Consider the following 21,311-nt stretch of genomic DNA (forward strand, 5'->3'; position numbering starts at 1 on the left):
CCAGGCCATCCCCTCCCCACCGCCGATCGGCCCGCGTGACGTCCGCCAGTCTTTTACAGCGCACGCGTTATTGCCGAAATGGCGGCACTTAAAATGCGCGCTCTTCATAAAATGAAATAATTTCCGAAATTCAGTCGCTCTGATTTTTGTTATTGAGTCGTAACCGTTTACGATCTGGCCGCGTCCGCGCTCGGTGCTCTCTCAGCGCAGGGCTTCAGGTAACGCTCACCTCACCGCTCTTAACCTCTGTTGGATTCGGGGCGCGGGCGGGGCACGGGCCGGGCTGCCTTCGCGCTGAGTCGTTGTCGTCGCCCTGTCTCTCTCGCACTCATGTGGCGTCCCCTGTAGGTGCGAGAGAGACAGCGCGACGACAACGACTTTAGGACGGGCCTGCGAGGTTGGAGCGTCGCTCTGCGGCTCCGCGTCACGTGACCATTGTTGCAGTGCGGTGGTTCCCCGCGGTTCCCACACGCCCCCCACCCCCGTTCCCACTGCTTCCCAGGCCCCCTTCCAGTGATGCCCATCGCGGTGGATGTTATTGTTGCCTCGCCGCTCATTACGTTTTTATCTTTTTCCTCCATTCTATCTTCATCCGGGCGCCGCGTCGCGTTTTCGCCGCCGCCTGCGCCGTCTCTCTCGCACTCGCGGGTCGTCGCCGTCGCGCGGCGCGGGTGCGAGAGAGACGGCGCACCTGCTCCGGAATCAGTGGCGGCAGCGTGTGCAGCGTGTTGGCCTCTTCGCGGTTCAGGGAGCAGCGCGTCTGGACGTTCTGGAAGGAGGCCTGGAGGGCCTGGAGGAGGGGAGGAGGGGGGGGGGGAGGACGCAGCGTCGCGCGGGTGGAGCAGCAGGTGACTCACGGCGCCGAGTTGCCTACCTGGCAGGGGCGCACCTGTCCGCTCTGATGTGTGTGTGTGTGTGTGTGTGTGTGTGTGTGTGTGTGTGTGTGTGTGTGTGCGTGTGTTCGCGGTAGAGGCCCGGCCGCCCGGCCCGCGTCCGGTGCTAAGCGATGCCTTGATGCTCCGTTGCGCCTCGAAACGCGCTGCCGTAGCTCTGCCAAGAAGGAGGTACGGGCGGAACAAGCGGCACTAAAATTCCCTTTTCTTCGTCTTATTCCCCTTCTCCCCCTTCTTCTCCTTCTTCTTGATGGCGCACACGTGTGGCGAGGCCGGGCGTGACCCTTGTCGCCGGGTTGGCCGCGCCCGCCGCGCCACCTCGCCAGATTGAGTAATTAGTGATCACACCCTCCTCGTTGCCCCGCGGCCCCGCCGGCTCAGTCGTCGCTCTGTCTCTCTCGCACGCGCTCGGGGCGCCGCACGGGTGCGAGAGAGACAGGCGTCACCTGGCCGACCTCTGGGCGGGACTCCGTGAATGGCGCGGACGCAATCAGTGCCAGACTGAGTCGTCGCTCTGTCTCTCTCGCACTCGCGCCCGACCCGTGCCGGTGCGAGAGAGACAGGGCGGCGGTGGCCGCTCCAGTCTGCTTGCATCTCCGAGACGGAAACGAGAATCGGCAGGGCCGCCGCAGGGCAGGCCGCTTATGCAAACCGGCGCGGAGATGAGAAAATAATGAAATGAACGAGAGAAAATAAAAAATTTCGGGGGCCGGGGGAGGGAGCGGTGATCTGGGCGAGTGTTGAACCCGAGTCCGCCACCGCCGACGCGAGGCGCCGCGAGTTCGCGCACCGCGGGACGCGCGTCGCTATCCTCCGCCGGGACCTCAGGCGGCCAGGCAGGCAGCCAGCCAGCCAGGCCCCCTCCGAGGACGACAGCCACGGTGCATTTGACAGCGGATTTAATTAATTAGCCTGCTCATTCATTTCATGTGCAGGGTGGAAAACAAAACTACTGCCTCGCGATACATGTAAACAAAGCATCGATCACCGACCGGGCGAAGCCGAGGCCGAGGCCGAGGCAGAGGCCGAGGCAGAGGCCGGCCCGGCCCCGGCACGGCCTCAACTTTCCCGATTGCCTCCCTCGCTCGTCTTGAAACCGAACGCACGGCCCCGCCCATTTTTCTTCCCTGCTTTCGCGTTTTCGTGCAGTGGCGCAGTGGCGGACGGGCGGACGCAGCGCTGTGCGCGTTGTGGACCGCCTTTGGCAACCATCGGTACGGTCTTGTGCTCGTCGGCGCCGGTTCAACTTGATGACAGCAGAGACAGATTGGCGATTCGATTCCGCAGTCATCGCTCCGTCTCTGTCGCACTCGTCGGGCGCCCCGTGTGGGTGCGAGAGAGAGAGACGCGAAACGGGTACTTGCTTTATCACGCGACGCGTGGCACAGGTGCGAGGCGAAATGAACAGCCAGTGTAGTGGCAAGAGCGATACGCACAACATGTTCCACGTGTGTTCCACGTGTTTCTGCCGCTCCGCTGCGACAAATAAATCTGAAAAGTGGTCCCGGCCATCTGACCCCTTGACTAATAACATTTATCCTGTTTTCCGGCGCGATGCTCCGTCATCCCGGTCGTGTTCCACATTCGCATGAAAGGGTTGGACAGCCCGCGGCGGGGGTCGTGCTGGAGGGGGGGGGGCAGCAGATTGGAAAGCCAGCCCTAGGCACTGTGGGCCGGGCCGGGCCGGGCCACGAGCTCAGGGTCGAGGAAGGAGCAGAAGGCATAAAGCCCCTCAACGCTTTTCCAGCCACTTCCAGGGTCCACCGCCGCCTTTGTACGAGCGCTGCCGATCGGAAGGATAATTGTTCGCCGTCGGTTTTGGCGCCAAAACCACGCCGCGGAGACTCACCATTTTCGGTTTCACGGCGCTGAGTCAAAGTGACTCCGCTTGTTGTGACCACGGCTGTTGATTCCGTGCGAAAACTTGAGCAGATCATTCCTTGTGATGTGAACGGCATTGACCTCTTTTATTTATGACTAAATCCAGGTAAGGAAAATTCCAGTTGATTTCTCGCCCAATCTTTGGCTTGGAACGCTTACTGCAGAGTGGCTGGCGCCAGTGAGAATGATAAGGACTCTCTGGAAGCTTGTTTTTTAACCAGTAGCAGACGCTGCCCCCACGCATTGCGGAGCGCGGTCCCGTACCGGCCTACAGCACTGCCTTCAGCGACGCCGCCTGCCCACGCCACGCCACGCCACGCCTCGCCACGCCGGCGCGTTGGAGAAATCACTCGGAGAAAAGTCGCCTCATATCGGTGGCCGCGACCGGTCGGCCCTTCCCTAACGACGGCCACTTTTCAAAATCACACACACGCGCGGCGCCCATGATTATTTCAGGACAAAATAATAAATCCCTTTCCGGCGGACTGCGATAGAAATCTGCCGCACTTCCTGCGCAGTGGCCGCTGGAGTGACTGGAGTCACTGGAGCTGGAGCCTGGCACACTGGAGGTCCGGCTAGCCCGGGCGGTCCACCTCGCGCTCGCTTTTATTGCACTCTGCGGACTGACTCCGAGAGTCGTCTTCATCTCCCTGTCCCTCTCACTCATTGGGCGCCCCCTACAGGCGCGAGAGAGACAGAGCAACGACTCTCGGAATCAGTCTGCTGTCTCCTCCGACTAATTCGCCGGCCACGTCCCGAAAACAATCCTTATTAAATTCCTTGGCTCGGTCCGAAAGAAGCAAATTTTCTGGCTGAGGGGGAGGACCTGGCCCAGCCATGGTAGAGTCATCATAGCGATCCCTCGTTTGTGGGCTGGGTAGCACGAGCGAAAGGGTCCACGCAACCGGCAACCAGTGATGCCTAGCCCGGATTACTGGCAGACAGGCATCGTGCTCTACATATGCTAGTGACCTGCAAACGTACCACGTGGCATCTACCGACAACGTAACAGAGATCTAACAATATTACAGTCAATATTTTTTTTTTTTTGATTTGGGCTGGCTGTCCATAGCACGACGTTTCTGAAAGGGTTGCCCAAACCCAAACCTCACCTTGCTCCGGACGGTTGACATGACAGACCGATCCGAGGTTGACGCGTCCAAATGATATTGGTTCCCTTTATTGGGCTCTTTAATTTGAAATAAATCAGTTTGCGTCACGCCGCGGTCCGCGGGGGCCGCGGGGGCCGCGCCTTGCAGCGTGTGGGGGCCTGGCCTCTCTGCTGACGGGACGGAAGCTGTGGGCGCCGCGCTGCTTTTCAAGCTAGTAGCGTGCCGACGACCCGCGTCATCGGATTGCTGCAGTTATGTCGTTCACACGAAACGGAAAATGGTTAAACGGGTGTTGAAGGTTGGCCCAGCCCTTAAAATTGACCGGCTGTGGTCAATATGTCAACAAATCTGGAAAATTTGCTTCTTTTTGGCATTCGCTGATCTTTTGTTGTTTGCGGTGCAACGCGAGTGACGTCTGTGTTTAAGCGGACGCCCCTTACTTCGTACTCGTCTCAAAATAACATCGGCGTTGTTTCCGCTTTGCAAGTTAAGCGTCACAAAAATTGTGCCCGTTTGTGATGCTGATGTCGGCAAGGACGCACAAAAGCCGGCCGGCAGCGAGCCAGCCCGAGCGAGCCGCCTCCGCGTGCTCGGCTCTGCTCGGCTCTGCTCGGCTCTGCTCGCCCGCCTCAGTTTCACGGGCATTGGTCATGTCACAGAGAAGTCGATTGACATGGAAATTGCTGCGCAGACCTATGTGAAGTCCTTTTACCTCCTCGAGAGAAAAGGAGAACGGAAACGGAAAGGGAGAGGGGGGTGCAGTGGTGTTTTCGAATCGGTGGCCGGCTCCTCACAAAAAAGGTGTATTTTTATTTATTTGAGGCGCTGGTGTCGTAACTTTATTTCGATTTGGGTGTTTGTTCTGCCATTGGGTGCCTTTTGTCGGATTGCCTTTTGGCAGATCGAGGGCTGGAAAGCATTTGCCGTGCATATCGTTATTCCTGTAGTATATATTATTCATGAGAGAACATCACAGAACAACCAATGAAGTACATTCTCATGCAAAACGGATGAAAATTCGACCAGCAACACGCCTTCATTTTTTCGAGTGGCGGGGCATTACTCTCACCTTTGGCCCTAGCCCTGACTTGGTTTTTCGCCAGCCCCGAAGCCCGCTTGCTCTCCCTGCTCGTCCGATCTCCCCGAAAAAAGGTAATTGGAGGCGGCCCGCAGGAGGAAATTCGCCCCTTGCTTGAGGCAGAGGCTGCGGAATCCACACTTTGAATTTGTTGGCACACCCTGAGAAAAATAATTAAACGGCTTTTGACACTTAAAAATCGACTTTATATCTATTTCATTAGATTTTCATCATAATTGAACAAATTCTGCCCCGATTTTTCCGGCTGTCGATTTCCACTCTGCTTTTCCAGCCTGCATATCGGCCTAACATGCTGAGCGCGCGGGAAGCGGGAAATAGATGCCCCATGAAAAGGTCCCATTGTACCTATCATCGCGGCACGGGCAGAAAGAGGGCGTTCGGCACCCGCGGGCCCACTCACCAACACCTGAGTGTGTGCGCGAGAGCGACAGTGTGTGTGCGTGGCTGCTGAACACGGTTAGATTGATGGGTGTGGAGCGCTGGCCCATGGTGCTAGTGCGTAGGCAGGGTGCGGCGAGGCGGGGCGCGCGGGGTGCCCGCTGAAGGCTCCTTTGACCGATAGGTCTCGCAACCCGTCGCATCACCGCGCGGCTGCGCCAGGCTGCGCGCGGCCAACGAGAGCGAGAGAGAGGCCCGCTTTATTGATTGGGCCACCTGCGGATGGGATAAGGCACGCTGTCCCGCTGTCGCTGACACAGGCATCGGCCGAGCCGCCCTGGACTAAGGTCCCTGGGCCTGGATCTATATAGCTCCAGAGGATCTGGCCGGGAAGTTGCTCCAAGTCGCTCCAAATCGTCGAAACGTCGCCGGACCGGGAGGGCCGGCCCAATAACGTGGGGCCTGCCATCGCCCCTGTGGTGCCCCCGCAAACCCCGCACGTCGCCAAGTGGTTTGCAGCAAAAAGACGGACGCTCTGTCGTCTGTCCACCTGTCTGTCCGTCCGCAAGCGCGCGTGCGACGCAGGTGTGTATTCAATTATTCTGGCGTGCACCTGCCCGCCGTCCGAGTGACTGAGGCCCAAGACGTGGCCAATCGGGTGGACGCCTGTGGGGGGCCCTCGGTGGGGCCTCGGTGGGGCCTCGGCCGCGTCGGCCTCCCCAGGGCCGAGATCGGCGCAGAGGTCATAATTGTCTCTCGGGGTCCCTGCTTCGCCGCTTCACCGCTCACACGTCAAGCTGGCCCCCTAGAACCCCAATCCCGGCGCCGCCAAGTTATGGCCTTCCCCGAATAAGGCGACGTTAATGTTGTGATATACGTCGCGTTTTGGTACCGGGAAACTCGGCCCGTCTCTCGCAGGGGATGAGGGGTGCTTGGCCAGAGGCAGCCAGAGGCAGCCAGAGGCAGCCAGAGGCTAGGCGTGCGACGGTTACGCGCTGCGGCGCTGCACCCGGAGTGCATCATTAACTAATGCAGCTCGCGTCTCGTCAGGCAGAGTCATTAATGCTATGCAATTGCCCGCCAGGCACTGTGCCCGGGCCGTCAGCGCGAAAAACAGGTCTGTCTAGGGACAGGCTCCCCGCTTCCGATGCACAATTTGCAGAGCCGCCTTTTGCGAAGGGGTGCATGGTGGATCCCACGGTGCTGAAAATTAATTTCGCCGCTCATGGAGGCCAAAATTTGCCTAAGGACGACCGAGCCCTCAGGCAGAACGGAAAACTTGCGCTGATGGAAATCAAAGTGAACGCACGAACGGCGTGGTGTCTAGGTGGGGTTAGTTCAACGTGTGTGCGTGTGTGAATGCGTGTGTGTGTGCTGGTACGGCCACGCCGAGCGCACCCGCCGGTACCTTGGGGGTCATTCCCCCGCCAGGCGACGTAACCCACACACGAGGCGGCGTCCCTCAGGCCAACCGGGTGCGCTCCCGCAGGTATTGGCCAAATTCTCATACGGTGTCGGCGCGCCGGATAGAGTAACCCAGGACACTGCAGCGCCACGCCAAGCGTGACCACAGCAGGATGAGGCCCTGGTCCCATCCCCTGGAGCGTGGCGGAGCGTGGCGCAAGCTGCACCACGCCCACATCTTCGCCCACACCTGCACCGTCATGCAGGTAGTTTGATTCTAGTTTTTTTTTGTCCCCCGCCCTCGCCACACAGAGCAAGGTTTCGGCAAAGCAAATCAGACGCAATGTGTGGACCGCCGAAAAAAGACGCAACACTAATAATTGTGCAATGAAGACACTCCGTTAGGTGCCCAAGAGGGGTTATGGGGACTCAAAATGGCGGCAGGTGACTGTGAGGTGACTATACTACTCACCGGCAGAAAAAATAAGTGAGGGAGAAAGACCGCAGAACTGGACGATTGCATCTTGCTGTATCGCAGAGGCTTCTTCCACAACAAAAGGAGAATCGCCACCACGCACTCCGTGCTCACTCCGATTATAATAAAAATAATAGTTGTAATAATAGCAACAAGTGTCTAGGAGCGTCGGCGCGTGAGCGCGATGCGACTATGAGACCCGTGTGCCCGTGTGTGTTTCCCACCACGCACACCCACACATACGAATTCAAACTCACACACTTGCACACGCGTGCACACACACACGCGGCCGGTTCTACACACTTTCTCAGGAAGGCGCTCCGCGCGGCTCCGCGGGGCCGCAGACACTTCCCCGCTCCGGAACTGTCCGAGCGTCTTCCATTTTTAATGAAGAACTTTATGCTGCATTAATTGCCACGGCTGTGGGAAAAAGACGAACATTGCACTCTCCCCCCTCCCCAGTCCCTTTCCCCCACCCAACCGTTTGTCTTGGCGTTGCGGTGGTGATCGGGACCCACGCACAAGCAGAGGGGACCTACACTAGCTTTACTTTGACTACCTCCTTTCACGCATCCGACGAAGTCTTTTCAGCGCCGATTATAAGAAATCGGGCCTCGACGAACAACGACTCGATTTCTCATAGCTGTTGGCAGTGTGGCGGGTGGGTACCATTTCCGGGCGGACCCCGCCGCGGCTGCGGTTGGCGTTTTCGTAAACAAGCCGTCGGGTGGAGTATCGTTGCCCGTAAAGTATCTCCACGATACGGTCCGCTAGTGGTCCGCGCTCGGGTCCGCGGGCTGCGGGGCTGGACCGGCTGGACCCACTGCGTCCAGAATGGTCCAGCAGTCCGGCCGGACGGCGACCGCGACTTCCACAATAATAAACTCGCAGTGCCCCTCTCGGATGTGTTTCCAGCTGCCGGAGGGGCCGGAACGCGCGGCCGTTCGCCGAATCTCGGGCCACTTCCTCGTGTGTGTGCTCGTCGACGGGTGTCCGCGGCAGGCGCCGACGAGCCATTTTGACCCAGATAGCGTTTATTTTGATTTCAATTTGTGTCTGGATCGAGCACGCGAGGGGCTGACGCGCTGAAGCGCTGAAGAACTGAACTGCCAAACAGCGGCTGGAGTGAGGTTAGGTCACTCCGACCTTGAAACTCACGGCCCGCCACCGGCAGGCATCCACGCAATACCCCAGCCATTGTTGGCCCCTTTTCAGAGCCCCACATACCTTCCGAAGTTACTCGCGCGCTGGCTGGAAAACAAGGCTGCCGTTTCGCGATATATAAATTGAAACTTTTGTCCGCTCCCCGCTGAGCGCGCCCTGCAGGGACGATATTAATGGTGCTATTTAAATTACAAACCCCTGGCTGGGGATATAATGGGGCGGCCGGTGTTGGTTTTAGCCGCTCCGTTTGTCCTCGCCCTTGATTTTGAAGGGCTTTGGAGGGCGCGCGAGGGTCCGGGGAATCTGCCCCGCGGATGACCGACGGGCCGACGGACGGGGATGAACGAACGCCCGAAAGGCCGAAAGGGAGACGCCCTACCCTGCCACCTGCCCTTCGATACGCCGCAATAGGTCTTTGCTGAAGCGGCAAAGCTGGCAAAGCCGCGGCACAGCAGCAAAGCTTTGCTAGCAGCCCCTGGAAGAACAAACAGCCATTCATTCGGACACGGCACCGTCAGGACCGGCACGCCGATGAGCGATGACACCGCGCCACCGTCTGCGTCGCCGTCCTGCCGCAACCAGCATGGCCGACCAGCTTGTCGTATGAGAGCAGGCAGCTTTCGTGGGCAGAAGAGTTGCTCTTTGGCAGTGGAAATGCTCTTGGACAGAGGAAATGCTCTTGGTCAGATGAAATGCTTTTGAGCAGAAGTGACACTCTTGGGCAGAGGAAAGAAGAAGAGATGCTCTTGGGCAGAGGAAATGTTCTTGGACAGAGGTGATGCTCTTAAGCAGAAGATATGCTCTTAAGCAGAAGAAATGCTCTTAAGCAGAAGATATGCTCTTAAGCAGAAGATATGCTCTTAAGCAGAAGAAATGCTCTTAAGCAGAAGAAATGTTATCAAGCAGAGGTAATGTTCTTAAGCAGAGTAAATGTTCTTAAGGAGAGGAAATGCTCTTGGACAGTGGTAATGCTCTTAAGCAGAAGAAATGCTCTGAGCTACCTGCAACTGTTTGCCAACCCCTGCCGAGCAGCAAGGGGCCCTCGTTAGTGGTGGCCGCGAGCTTTATGCTTCTTTTCTTTTGAGCAGTGTCCGCTGCGAACGGGCAGGTGGTTATGCGCCGCGCTTTCCAGGAAACAAAAGATTTTCCCGCTCTTCTGCTGTCTTCTGCTTCCGCCCGTGAAAGGCCCACGGCGCGGTGGTTCGTCGTGGTGGAACCGAGCGGGGCTCGAACCTCGAAACACGGCGCCCGGCCGGCGCCCGCCTCACCTCCCCCGATGCAGTGCGCAGCCCGCGGCGCGCAGCCAACATCGCGGCCCGACTTGTGGTCACCCCCTTCCCCCTCCCCCACCGCTCGGCACCGCTCGGCCCCTCCTGGCGCGGGCTGCGCGGGCTGCGGGAGGCAGGACGCAGGAGGGAGGGAGAGGAGGGAGGAGCCGAGCCTTTGCCTTCAGTTTACAGCGAGCCCTGGCCGCGCGCGGAGCTGCCTCGTCGTGGTAGGCGCCGTCTCGCCACTCCCGCCCCGCGCGTCTCGTCTCGTCTCGCGTGTGTCGTCTAGTGCGCGCGCTTCCCGCGGGCTTCCCGCCACCTCGTCGCCCTGGATTACTGTTTTTGCCGTCCGCACGTGCGTTTGTGCGAGGCGCGACCGCGCGGAGTGTGGTAGCAACCAACTGAGTGTTTGCGTGTGTGGTGTTGTGCGCCAGTCACATTCATTCTGGTGGTTACTTACGTGATTGTCAAGAAGGATGACGGTTGTGCAGTCCCAGTGATTTTTGTTTTTGTTTTTCGTTTCTGTGGAGTGGAAGGAGTTTGTGGTGTGTGAGTGCTTGGATTACGGAATTACTGCGGCCCGCCCCGCATGCCGCTAACCCCGCCGCCTGCTGCCGGCGCGCTGCCCGGACGGCGCGGCTAGCGCGGCTAGCCCGAGGGCCGGCCTGCGGGCGCCTGCAGGCCTACAGGGGCGCAAAGGAAGCAGTCATGGTGCCGCGCATCCTGCTCGCCCTGCTGCCGCTGCTGCTGCACAATGGTAAGCCCGATTCCTGTATTACCCCGCCGTCCGTGCGCATTCAAAATCAGAACGCATTCACGCATTTTGAAGCGGGCGCCGATGAGCGCCTTAAAAACGCGACCCTTTCCCGGACCGGCGTGGCGGTCCCCGATGGCTGCGGCGGATCCGGCAGAGCCAGCACAGCCTGGCTCAAATCAATTAAAAATGTTTGCATGGCGAGCAGGCCGAGTCGCTCCTAATTAGCGAGTGGCTCTCCTTTTTTGCAGTCCAGGTTTTTGGGAGGAGTGAGGCTGTCGGACCGGTCGCGCGGCTCAAGGCCGTCACTCGGACTTATTGAATCCGCGAGGACAGCGACTTATCATCGGCACACGTTGGTTCTACCGCCCCGCCCCGCCCTGCACGGCAGCCGCAGTCGCCTCTTGTTTGTGGGTCCGCACCTGTGTGTGCCTTGTGACACCGCCGCCACAGCGCTCCCGTCCGTCTCCCTCGCTCCCCGCGGCACCGTGCCCCGTCCCGGGGGGGCCAGAGAGACAGGGAGAGACAGTGGCGGGGCGTGTTCGGGACCCTCAGAAAATATCATCGTCGCCATGCTAAATGGCGCGGGGCCTAGCGTGACCCGGCCTTTCTCTTTGATATGACGGCCGGGAAAAATGACGAAAAGGACACATTTATAATGGCCCCCGGGAGCTGAGCGCTAGGCGGCGCGCGGCAGCGCGGCAGCAGCCCCCCCAGCGAGCGCTACCGACGCGCCACGCAGCGCGACGTCGTTTTGTATCACCGCGTTGGCCTCGAAGGGAGGGAACTGAGATTGTGACTGACAGGGTGGAAGTGGCTGCGCGACGGCCCCCACCCCCACCCCCGCCGCGGGGTACTGCACAACCGCAGCAGTTTGTTTATCCGACAAGACAGGGACGGTCAGCCAGTCAGCCGACGCCGCGGCGCGGCGCGTGTGTGTCGACTTCCCTGAGGACGCCGTCGAGCCCGCTATCACTACTGGCATCCGCGTCTCCGGTTCGCGCTGTGTGTGTGTGTGTGGGGGGGGGGCGTCCTCTGTCGGCAGACGCGCTGGACGTCGGGGTGTGACGGACTGGGTGTCGCCAGGAAGTCGCTGCCCCGCTTCCATTTCCATGGGTCCAGATAAATCTGCCGCTGCTGGCTGATTCCGCACATCGCCGCCGTCGCTCTGTCTCTCTCGCACTCACGGCGCGTCCCGTGTGGGCCCGTGAGAGAGGGCGAGCAACTCTGTTCGGAATCAGAGTGCTGTCATAACGGTATCTACGACTGAATCTATGAGTGGCGAATGTTTTTGCTGCTCGGTGGTCGGGGGTCGGGTTGGCCGGGGAGGTCCATGTTGTTGTTGTTGGCGTTGTCCGCTTCTGTGTACTTCTGCGTCCCCGCATGGCTTTATGACGTGTATTATCATGGCGCGACGCAGCGCTGAGTGTAAGGCCGTAAGGGCATGCCAGTTTCGGGTTTCAAGGCGCGGACGCGGCGGACGCGGACGCAAGGGCAGACCGGGGGCAGACTAGGGCCCGGCATGTCGAGGCCGCGAGAGGATACACATCTCGGCCTCATGTTTCACCGTCGCCGTCCTCAGAGTGGGCAGTGGGGTAACAATGGCGGCCGCCGGACTGGCCTGGCGGGGTGGACGTCGTCAGTTCGTCGACGGCGTCCTCCTCGAAGGCATAACCTCGACGCCGGCGGCCGGGGCGCCGGGGCGCGACTTCCCGCCGAGGTCACCGGGGCAAGGGGTCGCGCCGGCGGCGGCGCCGGGCGCGCGCTCCGAGAAGCCGAGAGGTGAACTCAGTTTGTGGTGGTGAAACTTGGCGCCGAGCGGCCGACTTGGCTGGAGCGGTTTGCAACTTTGAGAAAACGGGCGCGATTTGTGATAGAGAGGCGGTCGGCGCGCCGCGGGTGGTCAGCGGGGGTGGCTGCGCCGGGCTACGCCGGGCTGTGCTTCCGGTGGGATGGCAGCAGTGCACAGCGTGCGGCAGCTGGCCGCGAACAGCGTCTTTGCTTACACTTGCCAAGTCGTGGGCGGGCGTGCGGTGTTGGCCGACCGGGCGGCCGGGCCTGGCCGGGCCTTGCACCCAGCTGTGCAGGCTGGCCGCCTACACCGCACTACCCCGCCATGCTGCGCCCGGCTAATGGTGAATTCTCCAGGATGTTTACTCTGCGGATGGCTGAACCCCTCAACTCGCCTTGGGCGCCTCGGTGCCTCGCAGTGTCGGCTCGTCAATTTTTAACGGCACGTGGAATTGTGCGGCGCGCTCCTTGCCGCGTCTGCCACCATCGATTGGCGGGTCGCGGCCTCCGCGGCGGCGTCGACGGCGTCCTCGGCGGCTGGCCGTCGACCGCCACCGCCGGCCGGCCGTCCTCGACCGCCAGCTGGCCGCTAACTTGGGCCCGGCGAGAATTAGTCAACTTTGGCGCTGCCAACAACTCACTGCTAACTAACCCTCTCTTGTTCCCGAACGCGAATCTCAAAGTGCGTGTCGCGAGCCGCCGGCCGAGGGCGAACCGCGCCGACCGCGCCGACCACGGTCACCGGGTCAATAAATTAATTCGGAAAGCCGAGGTAGCTTCGCGCAGCTTCGGCAGTCCCTTTCCCTCCCTGACGATTAAGATGACGGTGATGGCGGTGCCATCGAGCGTGACGTTATCTTAAGTCCCTTCTGACTCAGCAAGTTGCCATGCAGTAAGAAGGAGCCGAGCCGAGCCGGGCCGGGCCGAGCCGAGCCGAGACGGAGGCCCATCTGTTGTATCATCTGCCCCTTTGTGGCGGCCAGGGATCCCTTGTTGAGACAAGCGACTGTTTAGAGAGGAGGATGGGAGTGGAGTTGGCTGTGCCGGGGCCTCGGCCGGGGCGGAGGGCGAGAGTGAGGAAGACAGCGGACGGCTGAGTGGCCGAAAATGATGGACAGGGAGACAGACTGGCGAGGCGATGGACAGCGGAGGCGTGCAGTGGTCGACCGCGACGCTGGATTGAAGTAGCGACAGACGGACGGGCAGACACACGGACATGTGACGCGTGGCCGGCGGTGTGTCGAGCTACTTGGTCTGCAGGCCGCGGTGCGCGGGTCGGCCGCGCCGTGCCACGCCGTGCCACGCCCCCGGCCGTGTCCAGGACGTCAATGCGTTCGAATAGGGCCCTTGTGTCGCGCCCACCCCCGAAGCGGGGGGTCTTGGGCTTCGTGCCCCGCGTGCTCCGTGTGCGAGGAATTCTTGATGGCATGTAGCCCCGCTACAGCCGCTACAGGCAACAGGCGGCCGTTTGAGCCAAGTTGCTGCTCATAATCGGACGCGTGTAGCGCCGCCGAGCGCCGCAGCGCCGCGCTGCTGCTAACTACGGGGCGTAACGCGCGATAGCGCTTTAGTTGGCACAGCTGCCGCCAGCGCTAGTGCAGTGCGCTCTCGTCGCCCTGTCCCTCTCGCACCGCCTGCGCCTTGCGGTCCGCCCCGCGAGAGCGAGAGAGACAGAGCGGTTCGGAAGCAGACTGCTGCTCCGCCGGCTCCGCCCCCCGTGCCAGTGTGCCCCCCATGCGCTGTGCGACGCTGCGCGCCTGTCGTCTGTCGACGGTGGGTGATTACGGGCTGCTGTCCTGGCGCCTGCCGCCCGGCAGACTCACTCCGGAGAGTCTTTCTCGCGCTCGTGGGGCGCCCCGTAGGGGTGCGAAAGAGACGGAGAGGGATCGCTCGCCCGGCCCGGCCCCTGGTCCCCGGGACTCTGGCCCCGCGTCACAAGAACGTGGAGCTCGTGAAGCTCGCGAAGCACGTGGAGCAGACGGGACGTGCGCCGCGGCGTGACCTGGCTGCTGCCGGGGGTGGGGCGGGGGCAGGCCAGCCAGTGTGGGGCCCTGCGGGGGCAGTGTGCCGTCATATCGCACGCGACTGATGCCGCTCCCGGTCTCTCGGTGCCATGTAGGGACCGCTCTGCCGTAAGCGGCGTCGCCTGGGGACGGCCGGGGCGGGGCGGGGCGGGGCGGGGCGGGGCGGGGCGTTCCGATCGGCACGCAGAGCATGGCGTGTCGCAGCGAGCAGACGCGACGAGTATTGATAAGGGACAGAGACGCGCGCTTTTTTCAGTCTTTCGTTTTTCTTTCTTTGTGGCGAATTGGGGCGCGGGGTGGGGCGGGCGGATGGGTCGTCGCACGGCTGGGGCTGGGACGCGGGGACCGGCATGGCACGGACGCCAACATCAGCGATGCGCGGCGCGTGCGGCGCGCCTTACGTGTCCCGTGGCGTTGAATGTATGTTGGTACACCTGTACGCGCCCCGCCCCGCCACGCCGTACGGTGTGATATGAAATTCATCCCCCCGATATTATCTGGGGGTTGGTTGGTTGTCACGCTCTGAGAGCACCCTAACGAAGGCGAGGCTCGGCCTTGCCGCCACGGCGCTGCCCTCGTGGGGTGGCTGGCGGGGTGGCTGGGGCGGGGCGGGGCGGGGAACGCCCGAGGCGACTCGGGGGCCGTCAGTCATCCCGGAGGACGCGTAATCGCCGGTACACTGCCGCCCGTCCTCGGGGTGTTTGGCCTCGACGCCCCAGGCTGAACTCCGGCTTCCCTCTCCGTCGCACTCGTGGGGCGCTCCGCGGCGGCGGGGGAGAGACAGACCGCTGATGCACTGCTCGAAATCGTCGCGTACGCTGCACCGCCGCGCTCACGGACGGTCCCCGTCGCAGCCGCCGCCGTTTTCGCAGCTGAGGAACTTATCTTGTCTCCATTCTATCTTCCGTACCCTATTAATCTCCCCGTCCCTATCCCCGCTCTATCCCCTTCCTATCCGCCCCTCTGTCTATCCTCTTTCCTCGCCGTCTTTCTTGCGGCGGCCAAAGCCGGTCGCTGATCGCGCGGTTTCCTCGCGAGTTGGCCGCCGAGGCCGCGCAGCGTCGCGCCGTCGCAGCGCCGCATAGCCCCGCAGCGCATGGGGTTGTAAAATGTCTTTTTCGGCGGAGGGGCGAGGCTGGGCGGGGCGAGCGGGGACCTTTCCAGTGTGGGCAGAGCCGCTTAGCAAAGCCATTTGCACACACACATGCACACACACACACACACGAGCGCGCGTTGCGTCGTGTTTTCATTTGGAAAGCAGATTCGGCGCGCGCGGCAAATACAATTTCGACACCAAGATATCTGACATGGAGGCGTGTGAAATGCGGGAGCCGTGGCGGTGGATTTGATTTCGTCGGACCCTCCTCCTCCGCCACCCTGCCTGCCTGCCCGCCCCTGCCCGCCGCGCGCTGCCGCGCTGGCCGTCACGCGTCCCGCGTCCAGAACGCACTCCCCCTGCCACCCTCCTGCTCGCTACCCCGCCCCGCGACCGAGTCAAAAAGTTTGCCCATCGGATATGTCGGCTAATTAAAATTACTCGCTACACTCTACGCGGCTCGACCCAATATCCGCGCGCACACACACGCGGCATGCACGCGAAACGCACGAGTCCTGCCGCTGGCAGAAACACACACACGCGCGCGCACACACACTGCACAAGACACGCTGCACGTGCCGCATCCACCCTATGCCGCGGCGTCGCGGCACTCCCGCGACTAAATGCCGCTGGCGCCAACGACATTTTTTTTCCTCATCATTTTTTCCCCTCCTTCTTCTTTGCTACTGCCGCCGCCGCCCCTGCCGTCCCATTTTTTTGGCGCTCATCGTCATTGGCGTCGCCGAGCAGAAATCGCATTACTTCCCTCTTCTCCTCGCGCAGGCCGTCTTCCACGGCACTGTTATGCGTGTAGATTGCGTGCGGCGCTGCATTCCGGGGAGGGGAGGGGAGGGGGAGGGGAGGGGGAGGGGAGGAGCGAATCTCGCCCGCCCTCCTCCCCCGTCCTCCCCAAGAGGGTCCTGAGGGTCCTGGTGAGGGTCCAGCGCCCGGCCGCCCTGCCGCCCCGCACCGCCACCGCATTGTCGTGTGCGTCCAACGATGCATTTATGTAGTAGTCGTCGGTTTTATTTCGCGTGTCTGTAGTCTGGAGAGAGAGAGAGAGAGAGAGAGAGAGAGAGAGAGAGAGAGAGAGAGAGAGGCGGGAAAGCACGGCCGTGACACTCACGCACACGCGCGCGCTTTGTCCCGCCTCACCCTTTGGAGCGACGCGCGGCCAAATGAATGGGCTGTGGTCCGTCTCTCTCGCACCCCCGCGGGACGCCCCAGACGCACTAGAGAGAGAGGCACAGAGTGATGTGTGGAACCGGCGTGCTGGTTTGGAACTAGCCGTGCGTCATTAGTGCCTGTAGTTTACGGGACCAAACTACTACACTGCGAGTGACGCGGGGCTACGCGGGGTGGCCGTGGTTGTTGTCTGGAGGGCCTCGGGTGGTGCACTGTCAAAATTTACTGCCTCAAAATTATTGCGGATTGTTTTTGTATGATTATCAAGACACAAATTAAGATGCCATTTTTATAATTCTTCATCAAGTGGTTTGACGACGTCCTTGTAAAGAATATCAGCCTTCGACGGCGTCATAGAGTTCCAGGCTCGCGGTCTGCCCCACGTTATCGTCTGATTCGGGTTTACCAAAATTTTGGCAGTGCGGCCTCATGGAGGGGTTGTTGCTGTTGCGGGGGCCGCACAGAGACGTGCTGTCGGTGGTCGAACTGGAGGCTGGAGGCCCTGATCGCGGCCGACGGTCGAACTGCCTCATGGTCCAGCGGCTTTGGGCTTCGGCTTTGCTGGGGCTTGGGGCTGGGCTTGCTGCTGGGCTTGGAGTTGGGGTGCATCTCCCCTCTCTTCCCCGGCTATTGGCCAATCTTGCGTCGCCGGCAGGCCCGGCAGGCGGCCATCTATCGGTAGACTGACTGCGAGTGAATCACCAATACAACTTCCGAAAGCCATCGCAGTATTTCGCGTGGTGCGGTCGGCGGGGCGGGGTGGGGTGGGTGGACCCTCGCCGGCCACCCCGCCCCACCCCATATGCCGCTGCAGCCACAAACGCATTAGGCGAGTTTTCTCTCGTTTCCTCATCAGCCCCGCGTGTGCGGATGACGTCACCAAGTGCGTGCGGATCAACGCCATCGACGCGCCGCGTGGCGTCTTCATCATGACGCGTGCGATTCGCAGCGCCACTGTAATGCGCTTGCTTTCTTCTCTCTCTCTCTCTCTCTCTCTCTCTCTCTCTCTCTCTCTCTCTCTCTCTCCCTCCCTCTCCCCCTCCTTGACCGCCTGCGCACGTCTTTCTCCCCCTCGGCAGGTGTATCGCTCACCCCGTCATTACACTCCCCACCCCCCGCAGCGGTGCTGACGAGAATGCATCAGGGAAGGAAGGGTTCGGGGAGGACGAGGAGAAGGAGAAGAAGAAGAAGGAGAAGATGAAAGAGAAGAAGAGAGAAACGTTCGGGAATTGCCCCACATTTGGAAGTGACCTCCGCTTCTTTCAAAGAAAGCACGGTAATTTTAGACCGTTTTAGACGCGCCCCTGTTCCCCTCTCTCTGCCTCTCTCTCTCACTCTGGCGGCTGCAGCCCAACGGAATTGTGCGTAAACTGATTGATTTAATTTTGCGCTGTAGGCACACAACTCATGCAGGAAATGAGCCCGTTGCTTGGCGTTGCTTCGCGTTGCTGGGCGTCGCTTGGCGTCGCTTGCCGCGGAGGTGGGTAAATTAATTAACGGCTTATCACGGCGCCGCGTTGTGGTTGCGCGGTTGTGTGCGTGACAATAAGTCTTAATGGAATCTCGGTGCCACCGTCTTGGGGTGGCGGTGCCCCGGCGCCGCCGGGCCTACCCTCCTAAAAAACAAAAACACACACAAAAAACAACAAAATCAACGAAACAAACGAGTTTTCTGTTTGCTTTTACACTCGAGTCTGGCGGGGGCTTTGTCCGCGGATTTTCCTCAGCGCGCTTTTGTTTGATGGCGCTGCTCTAGTTTTCCCTTCTTCTAGTAGAGCGGTTAATCAACGGCCGGCTCGAGTTCGGGAGAAAATGTCGTGTTTATCAATATTTTAAATTAAAAATCGGGAAAGTAGAGAGAGAGAGAGGAGGGAGGGAGGGAAAGGGGAGCGCGCGCGGGTTAGTAAGAGCAAGAATAATAGAGTGCGGGCAAGCTCCTGGCCGAAAAATAAAAAGACTTACTCAGCTTGGGCTTTCCTCTTTTTTTGGCAGATTAAATCAGTTTTGCTCCGAACAAAAGTTGCTGGGCGGAGCGAAGAAGGAGCCGAAGGCGGAGGGGGAGGGCGACCAAAGTGGGCCAAGCTTGCCTCTCCTTGTCGCGCTCCCTTCATCTCGTCTTGTTATTCCGGCAGTCTCCCTTCTATCTCTCCGTTTTAAATGTCAAATCAGTGATTTGAGCTCCTCGTCCTCGACCTCGGCCGTGTCTCGTGCCGTATTCTAATGGCGGGGCGGGGCGGGCGAGAGTGTCTTGATTTCGAAGGGCGCCCCGCTCTGCTCGCGGCCTCGCCACGGCCTTGCTGCCTTTTACCCGGGACGCTGGCCGGGCTAACAGCCTGATATCACGTTGCCTCCGCGCCCCGCCCCGCCCCGCCCCGCCCCGCCCCAGGCGCCGCCGTTCCTGTGTGGCAAGGAGGAAATTCGCCGGGGAAGTGTCAGCCAATTTCAAAGTGGCTTTTACGTCGGACTTTTCTCTGGTCTCTAGGTATCTCTTTTTCGCGCGCGTGCTGTGCTGTTCTGTTTGCGTTTGCCGGTGATTTGCCCCGTCTTGTCCGGCTGGCCGGCCGGCCGGCTGGGCGCCGCAGAGCGTGTCCAGCACGCGGTACGGCACGGCACGCGGCCAGGTTTCCGTTTAGCCGCTCGGCTGGCGCCTAAACGGCCGTGTCATTGCGATGCATATCGCACGCGCAGCACGCCAAGCAGCACGCCATGCTGCACGACTACCACTCGACAGGTGCGAAGCTCGCGCCGCCACCACACCGTCACGCGAGGCCGGTCAAGCGTGATTAATTAAACAATCGGATTACCTCGGGGATTTGTTGGTCGTCACGAAGCGGGCACTCGTCACGCCGTTTTGTCTTTTGCTGGCGCTTTGTTTTGCGTTTCGCTCGTTTCCTTGCGAACGGTGGGCGGTAGCAAAACGCATCTCGGGGAGGGAAGAATCGGAAACGGAATTTGGGAATCAGTGTGCAGGATGGCGGTTGCTCCGGCTTCCCTCGCTGAATGCTGTCTCTTTGGTGGGGTGGGGCGGGTGGGGCGGGGTGGGGCGGGGTGGGCGGGGCGGGGTGGGGCGGGGCGGGGTGGGGCGGGGCGGGGCGGGGAGGGGCAGGGCGCACGCGAGGAGCAGGTCTCTGCGAATCCTTGACGGTGCCACTCCGGGGCACTTCGGCTCACTTACGGCACCAAAGGGGCTCGGCGCTGCTGCCTGATGGCGCTCCCCGCGGTCGTGGGAGAGAGAGAGAGAGAGAGAGAGAGAGAGAGAGAGAGAGAGAGAGAGAGAGAGAGAGAGAGAGAGAGAGAGAGAAGAATTTGATAACGCGGCGGCGGGTCAAGGCGTCGTCGACTCGCTCACCTCGACGGTGAGCTTTCATCGCTCTGTCTCTTTCCCACTCGTGGGGCGTGCCGTGAGGGTGGGAGAGAGACAACGCGGATGTTGTTGTCGCTGGCGTCTTTGTGAAGCGCGAGGCGCCGTTGCATCGCCAATGCGCCCGCCAGGTCGGGGTGGGGCCTCCCTGCCTCTCTCTCTTTTACGGTGTGAAACTTCACACCTCACCAGTCCATTGAGCGCCGGGCCGCGCCAGGCTGCATTGTCCCTTTTTGCACCTGCTTAGGTCTGCTTAGCCGCAACTGCACGTGCCACTCCCGGTGTTGAACAAGCTCCCCCTCTCGCCGGCCCCGCCTCGGCCCCGCCGGTGTGGCGGCCAGAAGGCCAGGCCAGAAGGCCAGGCCACGGAGTGTCTGCCTGTTAATAATTCCGGGGCGTCGTGTGCCCGGCCGGGCCCGGCCCTTCGGAGTTCTTCCTCGTCGCTCTGTCTCTCTCGCACCCCTGCGGCCTGCGGGACTCACGGCGCGTGCGAGGGAGACGGACACACGGCCCTACGCCGCTGCCTGTGGCCCCGCCGCCCCGCCGCCCTTTTGGCCCTGGGCGACGCCACCTGCCCGGCAGCTGCCCCGCCCTCGCGTCTCTCCAGGAGCTCGCCGTGGCGTGGCGTGGCGGGGCGGGGCGGGGCGGGGCGGGGCGGGGCGCAGGTCTTGCAGGATAACCTGGACGCCAGCTGTGTTGCGCGCTGTGCGTGCACCTGTCCCACGGGACGCGGGGCGCGGAGCGGGCAGGGGCAGTAGCCTCTGACGGCGAGGTGGGGGAAGAAGTGGAACCAGTTGTGGACTGGCCGGCCAGGAGGAGATCACAGAGGGGCGTCTGCTTCTGCTTTTCCGAGCGCGCTGCGCCGTGCCCGCCGTGCCCGCACTGCAGCAGCAGTTGAAACATTATCGCGCGTCATATTTCGGAGCGGCTCTGGAGGCTGATTCTTAGAGTCGTTTTCGTCGCTCTGTCTCTCTCGCACTCATGGAGCGTTCCGTCTACGTGCGAGAGAGACGAAAACGACTCTCGGCTTCGGACTTCCAGCCTTAGGATCGGCGGCGAGGCGCGCTGATTTCGGGACCCGTCGGTCCACCGTCGTCGGCAGGGGCGCTTAACTTTGCTTCTTTTTCGCCTCTGTCTGTCTCTCTCCCTCTAACGAGCGTGCAGTGTTGCACGTTAATTAGACTGGATTTACGCGCCATATTTCAAACGGCTTTGATCCCGTGCCAAGCTCGAGTTGCCGGCCATTCCCAAAATAACAAGTGTAATTAAGTGGCGATAATAATAAGGAATAGCGCTTTTCCACCGGTTTCCCGCTCGGGCAGTTTTCCAGCCTGCTTTAGTAGTAAATTTCATTTTCATTGTGTTTCATTCCGTCTTTGACCGCCACTTTTTTCCGTCTCCCTCGTCGCAACACGGCCTTAACTTT

General features: G+C 61.0%; 3 protein-coding genes across 3 annotated transcripts in view; 2 read left to right on the forward strand and 1 right to left on the reverse strand.

Moving 5' to 3' along the window:
- The window catches only part of LOC117639706 (nephrin), a 65,783-nt gene extending 57,343 nt beyond the window's left edge, over positions 1 to 8,440 (reverse strand). Inside the window, exon 1 of the mRNA XM_034375582.1 lies at positions 8,401 to 8,440. Within this exon, the coding sequence (XP_034231473.1) occupies positions 8,401 to 8,440 (40 nt within the window). The remainder of the gene's footprint in view (positions 1 to 8,400) is intronic.
- LOC117639275 overlaps positions 1 to 21,311 on the forward strand; it is a 380,425-nt gene that overhangs the window by 174,877 nt on the left and 184,237 nt on the right. The window lies entirely within an intron of this gene.
- The window catches only part of LOC117639707 (irregular chiasm C-roughest protein-like), an 87,381-nt gene continuing 76,373 nt past the window's right edge, over positions 10,304 to 21,311 (forward strand). Inside the window, exon 1 of the mRNA XM_034375583.1 lies at positions 10,304 to 10,431. Coding sequence (XP_034231474.1) covers positions 10,383 to 10,431 — 49 coding nt within the window. The 5' untranslated portion in view covers positions 10,304 to 10,382. The remainder of the gene's footprint in view (positions 10,432 to 21,311) is intronic.

This window comes from Thrips palmi, unplaced genomic scaffold, assembly GCF_012932325.1.
Source record: "Thrips palmi isolate BJ-2018 unplaced genomic scaffold, TpBJ-2018v1 HiC_scaffold_11, whole genome shotgun sequence".
NCBI lineage: Eukaryota > Metazoa > Arthropoda > Insecta > Thysanoptera > Thripidae > Thrips > Thrips palmi.